At 38.4% G+C, this 11772-nt stretch overlaps 1 protein-coding gene across 1 annotated transcript; it reads right to left on the bottom strand.

Moving 5' to 3' along the window:
- Positions 1-6638: 6638 nt before the first annotated feature.
- Positions 6639-11013, bottom strand: LOC115962158 (F-box protein At5g52880). The gene is made up of 6 exons (XM_031081045.1): positions 10704-11013; positions 9165-9319; positions 8940-9027; positions 8580-8782; positions 7793-7917; positions 6639-7093 (listed from the first exon to the last, which is right to left on the bottom strand). Exons 1-6 carry the CDS (start codon positions 10910-10912, stop codon positions 6953-6955), a joined length of 921 nt encoding a protein of 306 aa, XP_030936905.1. The 5' UTR covers positions 10913-11013; the 3' UTR covers positions 6639-6952.
- Between the last annotated feature and the right edge of the window lie 759 nt (positions 11014-11772).

Below are 11772 nucleotides of genomic sequence, written 5' to 3'. Positions count from 1 at the left end.
TTAATGAGGATGGCTTAGCATACGTTTTCTTTCATGATTATCCGCTGCTTGCTGGGCTACTGACAACTATTCATAGTTTTAAACAGAACCCAAGTCCTGCATGGCTCCTCGGACCACAGACTTGGGGGAAATTATGACTCATAACGATTTTTATAAGTTTTAAACAGAACCTAGTCCTGCATGGCTCCACGAACCACAGACTAAGGGGAAATTAATACTTAAGGCAACTATTCATAGTTTTAAACAGAACCCAAGTCCTGCATGGCTCCTCGGACCACAGACTTGGGGGAAATTATTACTCATGACAATTTTTATAAGTTTTAAACAGAACTTAGTCCTGCATGGCTCCACGGACCACAGACTAAGGGGAAATTTATACTTAAGGCAACAATTCATAGTTTTAAACAGAACCCAAGTCCTGCATGGCTCCTCGGACCACAGACTTGGGGGAAATTATGACTCATAACGATTTTTATAAGTTTTAAACAGAACCTAGTCCTGCATGGCTCCACGGACCACAGACTAAGGGGAAATTAATACTTAAGGCAACTATTCATAGTTTTAAACAGAACCCAAGTCCTGCATGGCTCCTCGGACCACAGACTTGGGGGAAATTATTACTCATGACAATTTTTATAAGTTTTAAAAGAACTTAGTCCTGCATGGCTCCACGGACCACAGACTAAGGGGAAATTTAATACTTAAGGCAATTTCATAGTTTTAAACAGAACCCAAGTCCTGCATGGCTCCTCGGACCACAGACTTGGGGGAAATTATTACTCATGACAATTTTTATAAGTTTTAAACAGAACCTAGTCCTGCATGGCTCCACGGACCACAGACTAAGGGGAAATTAATACTTAAGGCAACTATTCATAGTTTTAAACAGAACCCAAGTCCTGCATGGCTCCTCGGACCACAGACTTGGGGGAAATTATTACATGACTATAAGTTTTAAACAGAACCTAGTCCTGCATGGCTCCACGGATCACAGACTAAGGGGAAATTAATACTTAAGGCAACTATTCATAGTTTTAAACAGAACCCAAGTCCTGCATGGCTCCTCGGACCACAGACTTGGGGGATATTTTTATAAGTTTTAAACAGAACCTAGTCCTGCATGGCTCCACGGACCACAGACTAAGGGGAAATTAATACTTAAGGCAACTATTCATAGTTTTAAACAGAACCCAAGTCCTGCATGGCTCCTCGGACCACAGACTTGGGGGAAATTATTACTCATGACAATTTTTATAAGTTTTAAACAGAATCTAGTCCTGCATGGCTCCACGGACCACAGACTAAGGGGAAATTAATACTTAAGGCAACTATTCATAGTTTTAAACAGAACCCAAGTCCTGCATGGCTCCTCGGACCACAGACTTGGGGGAAATTATTACTCATGACAATTTTCATAGTTTTAAACAGAACCTAGTCCTGCATGGCTCCTCGGACCACAGTCTTAGGGGAAATTATTACTTATGATAGATTGGGGGACTATTACTTAAAAGGAAATCATTTTAATGCGTTCGCGCAGTCGGGCACCATCGCAACCCTCAAATGCGCAACCCAAAAACCCCTTTCATTTTGACCGTTTACTTGTATCTACATCGTTGCGAATGTTTAAAGGGAAAAAAGAAAAAAGAGCGTTACTGGCATACATCCGTAGTAAGCAAAACGAACATTTTATATTAGTATTCTGAGTACATTAGAAAGAGAGGTCCTTACAAAAGGATAAAAAAAAAAATAGGACGACTCTCATTTAAAAAAAAAGAAAAAGAGAGAAGCATAAAGAGCTAAGCCTGGGCAGGAGGATCTTCTTTTGACTCGGGCTGAGGGGGAGGAACCTCTATGGAAGAGTCCGTAACATGATCTTTCGCCATATCAGGCACAGGTGCGGCGCCAGGCACCACCAGATCCTGCTCAGAGGCCGCTTGGACACCATCAGGATGTTCTCGGATCTCCTTAGGATAGAAAATGCTCTCGGGCAGTCTCAGCGCCGAGTCAGCAGGAACTCCTGCAGCGTCGAGGGCACGAGACCATGAGATGCCGCAATATTCCCGGCATACCTCGGGGATCTCCTCGGATAGCCTAGCCTCCGTCTCTTCGGCCCCGAGCTGGCGAGCGGCACTCTTCTCAGCCTCTGTGGCCTCTCGGATCAGTTGGGCCTCCTCTTTGACCCGTCGCAGCTCATCCTCGACCTTTTGCAGAGCAGTCTTGAGGTCCTGCACTGCCTGTTTCTCGGTGGCGAGGTTAATCTGGGTCGAGAACAGCTCCTTGCGCTGGTCCTCTGCCTGGGCCTCAGCACTCTTCAAACCAGTGTCTGCAGATTTGCGCCGGTTCTCCGACTCTTTGAACTTGTCCATGAGTTCAGCGTAATCGTGCTGGAGGGACCCCAAGGTTTTCTCCACCTCCACCCGCGCCTGGTTCTCGACCTCAGCCCGACTACTGTTACCGCGGCAAAATTCCTCAGCCACGAATACCTGCTGGGTAATCTACAAACGAAACAAGATTGCTTTAATCTAACAAGGTCAAATAAATTAATGAAACAGTAAAAGGATTACTTACCATCGCGAGATCCCTTTTAAGGGATAGGAAGATCTCGGGCTGAGAGAACCGCCTATAAGCCTCCATATCCCGAGGAAGGAGTAGGGGCTGCTCTAAGGCCTCGGCCACGTACCCCGCCCGGCCTCGATTGTACTCTCGGATCGAAGCATTGTAGGGAATGGCCACCCCATCCAGCTCCAATCTGGGGCTCCATACACGCGGGGTAGCACGTACCTCCGCAAGATTCTCCTCGTCCCGACTCTCCGAGGAGTTGCCCCTTCTGCTCCTTGGCACGCGAGTGGTTTTTTGCTGCTTGGTCGGCTGGGCAACCACCTCGCCCTCCTCAGGAGTGTCGGCCGGCCTTTTCTTCTTTAAGTCCGGATTAACCTTAAGGCCAAGGTCCGAGGTGTCCGTAGGGGCCACAGGAGGGAGGGTCTTGCCCTGTGGTGGAGTTGGTGCCTTCGAGGACTGTCCTTTCGACGACTGGCCTTTCCCTCGGGAGGCCATCAACTCCTTTAGAGTTTTTCCTTTTCCTGCCATGGGCTCTATCTCTTCGTCCGAAGTATCGTCCGAACAGATAACGACGGAAGGAACACCCACTGCAGAATGTCGGTCCCGCTCTCCTTCGGGATCGGAAAGTTCCACCAAGGGGGTCTTCTGGACTTCCTCCTCAAAATAAAACTCGTCTATCTCTGCCTCAAGGGAAAGACGAGATGATTTAGCTTCCTCTTCAACCTGAACAGCAGCACCAGGCTCGTTTGGCGGAGGTAGCTGCTCTGCCAAGTAGGGATCTCTAACACCGGGCAACACGACTGGTGGCAGATCGTATTCAGCTAGGAACTCGTCCTTGGACACGTCAATCCTAGCCAACCTCGGACTACCAGCCCTTATGGCGTGACCAATAGCCTGGAAAGAGTTGCTCAGAGGTTGATAGCCCAGAACCAGATGGGCAGCACGCAACTGCCCGTCCTCGGAAACGTAGATCTCCGACCTAAGGAGGTAGTTCAACGTTGGCACGTTCACGAAGTTTAGCCGAGGGGCGACGTAAACTTTATCTGCAAACAATCAAGGAAAATGGGATTAGTTCACGAAATTTTTCCAATTATAGAGAAAGCAAAAAATATATAACCCCTCAATGCTAAATCCTATCCCAAAAAGGACTGATCCTAGAGACGCCGCACTTGGGTTTCCTGCCCGAGTTGGACAATGAATACCGTCGAACCACTCCCCAGAAGCAATAAGGAAGTCATTCTTCACTGTCTTATTGGATATTGGGAGACAAGAGATCAACCTAACATCCTCGTTCCGGGATTTAAGATAATACCCCTCATCCCCGAGGCGATGACATTCGTACAGATAAGCCACATCGTGCCAAGTAAGGCCTAGATTCATCCGCTCGTTTAAGACATCTACACAGCCTAGTATCTTGAACATATTCGGGGCACACTGATACGGCGTCAACCTATGGTTGAACAAATACTCCCTTGTAATCCTACGCATGGGAAGTGTCATCCCTCCCTCTATGAAAGCAATCATGGGGATAACGACTTCTCCCTCACGTCTATCTGTCAATACTCCTTCAAGAGGACAGTACCGCAGCCCAACCCCCAGGGGAATGCGGTATTTTGCCCTAAAAGCCTCCATAGCGGCTGAAGTTTTTACTAATTTCTCAAATCTACCCATCTGAACTGAACTGGGGAAACGAAAGTAAAAACTAAGAAGAAAAGTAGAGTCCGAGGAAGGAATTGAAACGGCGAGATGAACAAAACGTACCGGTACCTTCACAAAACGCTCTATGGGACGCCTAGAAATCTCTCTTGGACGAAACGCTTCACAGAAAACGGCTACGGTGGCGTAACAGACGCAAGTGCTCGTATATCTCTGGGATTTGATGGAGTTCTCTGGAGTCCTTTGAGGTTTACGAAACGCAGATAAAAAGAAGGAACTGAACCCCTCTGACGTCTTAAATAGCCAGGAGGAGAGAGAAAAAATCACTCCTGCCTAAAAATACGAGAAAAAACGATGGCCGTTCAATCTACGCCACACCGTTGGATGAGGAAACATAACGCCTCCAGAAGTTAATGGCCGCGCCTCGTAAATTGTAGCGCGTCAAAAGTAACGGTTCGCACGCGCGCCATACGCTCCCCTTATTTCCACCCTCTCCCAAATATCAAAACCCCGTTTTTTCCTCCTCGGAAGGAGATAGAAAACGGAGTTTTGAGGGGCTATTGTGGGGCCCGACCCAGAAATAATGGGCTATTCCAAATTCAGGCCCGTCCAAGGAGCGTCCTGTCCGAAGAGAAAACACGTATGAAGCATTACTCAATCCCAATAAACGCTAGGGAAACCTGTCCGAGGAGTAACTTCTCCTCGGACATCACGAAGCCCAGACGAGGAACTCTCCCCAGCCACTTCAGTTCATCCTCCCAACATATAAAATGAATAAAATCCAAAATATCCCATAGAGAGCTACCACCACATTAATTGCGCCCCAACCACCCTCTTGGCCGCATTAATGAGGAAATGACCCCTGAACAGTACCGCCTTGGCCTCTGCAACTCACATGGGGAGAGATGAGGGCGTCTGATGGGACAGGCACTCAAGTAGATGCTTAGATGATCAACAAGTGTAAGGTTAAGATGAGAGGAGGGGAACTATATAATGTAGTGGAGTCCCTCAAAGAAGGGGACGAAAAATACTGTATGAGGAACTAAAGAAATAGAATTATACGTGAGAGATCCATTCTTATGTTTTTTGTTTTCTGCAACAATGATGTCCATGTATCAGACCGAATAGACTCACTGAGACTAAGTTCTTTGACCCATCCTCTACAAATATTTATTGTGGGTTGCGCTTTGGACCAGGGCCTGATCAATAGAATTTGGGCCAGGAAAATCGTGCAACTACATTAATAATAATCAATATTTTTAACCAAAAAAAGAAAAAGAAAAGGTTACAACATTGGCAAAATTCTTCTTTTTTTAATTATTATTTTTATTGTTCAGTTTTTCTGCGCTTAAGCATGAGTTGCAAGCTAGTATATATAAAAGCAAAGATTCGATGTTGGAGAGCATGAGGTTGTGCTATGTAGCGCATTCATTGTGATTCTCTTTATTTAGGCTTCTACTTCAACAAAATTTCATTGAATTAGACATAGAGTAAGTGCATATATTAATTATCTATAGTTGTGCATTAATTATTTATATTAATGAAATATGTGATTATTTTGATAAACTCTATAACTCTATATAAGATATAATTTTTAGTTAGAATAATAATAAATTTAAAATGTATATATTACATGTCATTGAAAGGAGTTAGGAAATTTAAAGGGTTAAAATTAATTTTAGTTAATTCACAAGTATTTATTTATTTATTTTTATGGCTTTTGTGTCAATTGTTGTATATGTGTGTGTGGAACTAACATTGTAGGAGTAGTATTTATTCTATGTAATTAGAATAGATATGTTTATGTTGTTATATTAATTATTTCAAAAATAATGAAAAATTAATATTATTTTTCTAAGATTTATACAAGAAAAATTTATTTATTTTTTCTTATGTGAGAAACATTTGGTTTGAAATATGGTATTTTTGATTAAATTTAATTGTATTTGCAACAATTAAAACAACTCCAACAAAAAGGGGAAAAAAAAAATAGTAACACACAATGACACAATTAAGAATGTAAAAAAAAAAAAAAAATTGAAAGATATTTACGTTTTTTAGTAGGCATGAAACTTTTTTTTTTTGGGGTAAATAACGGATTTCATTAAAGATCAACTAGGAATAGTTTCACAACCATTAGGACATAGCCTATTACGATACAAACCCACATAATCAAAAAGCAAAAAGGGGTTTACAATAGCAGGGGGGCAGCAAAACGCGAACCACCATCAGAGGAAGAGGCTCCCAACTTAGCTAGAGCATCAATGCAGAAGTTCGCCTCTTTGTAGCAATGAGACACCTTAGCCTGAGGCAACTGCAGCAGGAGGTCCTTGCAAAGTAGGCATGAAACATGCCTACCTATATTAGCCACTATATCATGTAATTTTCAATTTGTAAATACATATATAGTATGATCAAATTACTACACTATTCTTAATGTTTTTTTGTATAAAAGAATTAACTAAAGATTACAAATTTTTGTAAGGAAAATTATTGAAATATTGTTTTTATACATCGATAATTGGGGAGGGAGATTTGAACTTGGATGAGGTGCTAACCAGTTTAGTTACAAGATTCTTGCAAAAAATTATTGAAATATTGGAGAAAACTAATAATAAATTGCATTGGGTATTATGTCTTTTCCCTTGCCAATATCATACTGAGTCCATTTTTGAGATTTACAAATCGGTCTCCGTTGATTTTTCAGATACTTCTCCATTGATTTTTCAGATACTTCTTAATTGAAATCTTCTGCTAGTGTCAAAAACATGTTTCTTGGATAGGCCCATAAAATAAAACCTGACCCTTCATCAGAATCACTATCACTATCTGAAGAACATCTAAAATCTGAAGAATCATTCAATATATACTTAGCAACCTGCAAAATCAAAAAAGAAAAGAGTACACAATGATCAGTTTAAAATTATGGAGAGCGCTACATTCAGTGCTAGAGGGAAGAAAAATAGAAAAAGAAGTAAAATGAAATAAATTATGCAATAGTCTAAAATGAAATAAACTATGCAAGACTTCATTAGGTAATGGAAGTTTATTCATTAAATGACTGGAGAGTAGCAGGTAAGTAGTCCATAAAATACAAGGTGAGGGGGAGGCGATGTTGCTTTGGTTGCAGTTGCAGTTCTTGCAACCCATTTATAAGATGTCATTGTTTTCCAATAAATAACCTTTTCAAAGTGGAATGGTTAAACAGTTTTAACAGTATTTAAAAAAATTGGAGATGAATTTTGCTTTTATGTGCAAGGGAGATTATAGCAGTAGGGATTCAGTGGGCTCCACTAGGAAGATTTCTTGTAAGGGATGGCATGCCATTACTTGATTGAAATAAGCTAGGGAATGTTTCCTACACTTCAAGTCAATCACTACAATCACACAAATTATTATAGATAATATCAACACTTACTTGATTCTCCAAAATGTCTAAAAGAATTGTGTGATATCTAAATTTGTAAAGCCAGTGTCTTATGATATGCAATATCAGGAAGAAATTTGATCATGAATTTTTATGGAATCCACCTGGAATTGAAAACCTGAAACAAAGATAATTCAATAAAGAAAGTACCTGGTGAGGTGAGTAAGGAGTTACTTGCTGATGTCCATCAGAGCACTTCATGTTATTGAGCCAAACTATAGTGCCACAATATACACAGTATCCCCTACTGGATGTTAAGTTCTTTGATGCATTGCCTGTAATCCAAGTATATAGAGGATTAGGATGGAAGAGAGATTATTTGCATTAAAAAGTTTCTGTGTAGGAACAACAAGAGTCTTTTTCTTGGGAGAGAGGGAGAGAAAGAGACACTCAGGATATTCTTAATCAGAGTGAGAGGATGAAAAAAATTAAAAGTATTAAAATATAAGTTGGACAATTTCCTTGTATCAGCAAAACATGGCGTCTTTCATATTTTGGATTCTAAGAAAATTTTTACATTCCTTAACATTTATTACAGTTTTACCTTTTGCATTTACACAAATATACATACATACAAACAAATAAAAGATCCCATATGTGCATGCACCTACCCAACTCATATAGCTCATATGGTTCAAATCCTTGAACATCATTGCATGACCATGAAATACAACACATATAACTCATTATAGCACCAGAAATTATTTAGAACAAATTGGAATTATGTATACCACAAATGTCATAATTGCAACATGAAAATTTGAGAATCCAATCATTTTACTAGGATAAAAAAAGATGCACATGTAAGATTATTCATATTGGTTCTGCTTTCAACATATATCATATTCGTATTGGTTTTTCTTTCAACATATATCATAGTAGGATGTATGACAAAACAAATCCAGCCAATCTATTGAAGGACACTGGATCAGTATACCTATGTATGCTCTTATAAAGGCCCCTCTCCAGTCAATACTGGTTCTCGTAGTCATGGCCTCCTGCAAATGTCTGTACTCCTCATCTTCAACAAGTCTACCACTCTGATGCTCCTTAATATTCAAACAATTTTCAGAATCACCAAAGACTGAAGCATATTGTAACTGCCACAGATGGTTATCACTTGCTGCTATGTTCCAAGACCTTCACATGAAGCAACCAAAAGAATTAATTGAGCGCGGAAACTCAAATTTGAGGAAATCTCACCATGTCAAGTTGTGGGTGTCCACATGCTCTGGATGTGGGACATACGCTGAATAAATCATGAACCTACCACAAACATAAAGGCAAAAACATTTACCAACAGACTAGTCCGACTGAAACTACAGATTGCACATCAAGGAAACTGAAGATGTGCACGAGAACATCTAGTGGCAGTTGGGCAGAACCTGTGTTTTTGGAGACAAAAAATAAATAAATAAATGAAGCCTTCCATATAGCTAAAACAGATTAGCATTGCTAAATCTTCAAACAGAAAAAATTATGGTTGTCTAAATATGTGAAACTATTTCCAGAATTAAATCACCTCTTTCTTCCTGGCGGGCTTTTTGGCGCCTCTTATGAGCAACCATTGCATGCTTAAATTCTGTAATAGCAAGATTCCTCTTCTGCTTTGGCAATGCAGCCTCTGCACTCTGATAGAGAAGATGGGCGGCTGAAGCAGCAGTGCATGTCTGCATTCTAGCATTAAAACACCCATCAAATAAGCAATTTTATCCATAAGATCAGCAGCACACAAAAAGATAATCACAGGTGAGATAGAGATCCATGAAGACAGTGAAACCAAAAGGCTGGACAAATGATTTTTGCAAAACTGTCTAACCTATCTCCACCTAAAGCAATAGACATAAAAACCAGTTCCTGACTAGAATGGACAACAATGTGATGGATGAATGCAATAATTACATTGACATCCTCTTTACAACCTTTTAAAATGTGCACAGAAAGATTTATTGAATTACAATCACCTGATATCAGGTTTACTAATAAAGCATAAAGAAATGAATCCTTGATTATATAAGAGCATCAGGTCTATTTTTAACCTACAGTGGCCAAGTTTAACATTGGAACTATCAGATGACATTATTCATAAACCTGGCAGATCTTTGTATGATGGCAGAGCATTTTGGAAACTATATTTATATCAGACAATTGAACTGCAAGTACAAATAAGAAAATGGGTTTTTTTCTTGAAGTTAATATGAAGGTCTCTATAAAATAGTAAACGGCTCATTGTAGACAAGGTTCCTCAAACCTGCAATTGCATATTTAGCACAAACTTTGATCACAGTGCAAAATTTATAAAAGAAACACCAGAAAAATCCAATGAGTCAAACATTTGTCTGATTTGGCACCTCAAAAAAGCAACATAAATTAGGTAACGTGGTGTAATTAGGTAAATTGTCTAAATCAACACACACAATAATAAAACAATATTCCTATCAAATAATCAATAAATAAATCTGTGTCCAACATAAATTAGACAATTCTGAAACAGACTGTAACATCTCATGAATTTATACTATCAAAATTGCAAAGCTACGTTCTTTTTCATTGCCAAGCTATTTTTTCATCAAAACTTAACATTACATTAGACAATTCTGAAACAAACTGTAACATCTCATGAATTTATACTATCAAAATTGCAAATTTATGTTCTTTTTCATTGCCAAGCTGTTTTTTCATCAAAACTTAACGGACTTCCAGATGCTGCAAGCTTTAAAAATGATTTTTTTTTTTTTTTTTTTAATGGCCCAATTTGCCTTATAAAAGGGAAAAAGAAAAGAGGCTAAATTTGCAGGATTTTTATCCAAGTTTTAATGGAATCTTTATTTCTGCATAATCTAATGTATTCCAAACTTATTATTAGCTGAAATTCAACTAAAAATTTTCTCAAATTTGTATCACATGAACAACCCAAATCTTCTTTCAACAATATCAATCAGAAAAACCAACTGGGCACATACAATTTAATGAGATCAATGCAAGAGCCAACAAAATTCATAAGAAAAATGAAGAATTGACAAAATCTGACAAGTGGTTAAATAGAAATAGAAAGACATACTGAGGAAGAAGACGAAAGGCGGTGAGGGTGTCTTGGAAGATAAGGGATTGCAAAACTTTGGGAAGTTGGTTGTAAGCGAGCCTTAGAATGAAGCTCAGCTCCTTGCACGCTATTGGGTATTGGTATATTCTATGCAGAGACTCCTTCATGCCCAGTTCTTCATATCTCCCTAACGCCTTTTTCTCTACCTTTGCCTTCGCCTTTGACATTCTTGATTTTTCACAAACGGATCAGAGAGTATAAGCGTCAAGCGATTATTATAAGTTTTAAGGATCGAAAATTTAGGGAATTCGAGTGGTATATATATATGGAGTATCTTAGAAGAAGAGTGGTAGATTATCAAAAAAAAAAAAAAATCTTAGAAGAAGAGGGGTAATAGTGTCTTTGAGATTTTTTTTTTCCCCTTGACTTATTTTTATATATACTAGTTAGGGCAGCATGTGTAAAAAAAATACTATGGTAATTACTAATTAATGTCAATTTTAGATTTTATTTATATTACATAATAAATATATGAATCATTTGATTTTTAAAGTATATAGAGATTTACATCACTCAAAAAAGACATTAATTTTAAGAATTTTGATAATTATGTTGTAAAAAGTTAATCTCATTCGTTTAAGAATTTTGATTAACCACAAAGTTAGAGTAGCTATTTAACATATAAATATTTATTTAACTATAATAATTTTTTAGTACGTACTTGCTAAAGACAGTTAATCTATTTTTAAAAAAATTTTAAGAATGATAACGAATATCATCATTTTCAACAATAAATAACTGAGTTTTACTAAGAAATTATTAAAAAAAAAAAAAAGATAACAAAAGGCTTGTGTCATCGAATATCATCATTCTAACTTTCTAGGAATTTTTATCATTTAAAACTCAAAATACGTAAAGAAAATTTTTAGGATATTAAATTTAGCATGAGTAATTTAAATATTACACAATAAAAATATTTTAAGAATCATAAGCTTTCATTAGGATTTAACTGAGAGAATAACAATATGACATATTTGCTCTTTTCCAAAATATTAAGGGAAAAATTGCTCAATTTTAAAGTTTAAGG

This window comes from Quercus lobata, chromosome 9, assembly GCF_001633185.2.
Source record: "Quercus lobata isolate SW786 chromosome 9, ValleyOak3.0 Primary Assembly, whole genome shotgun sequence".
Lineage (NCBI taxonomy): Eukaryota > Viridiplantae > Streptophyta > Magnoliopsida > Fagales > Fagaceae > Quercus > Quercus lobata.
This window is presented reverse-complemented; position numbering and strand designations above follow the sequence as displayed.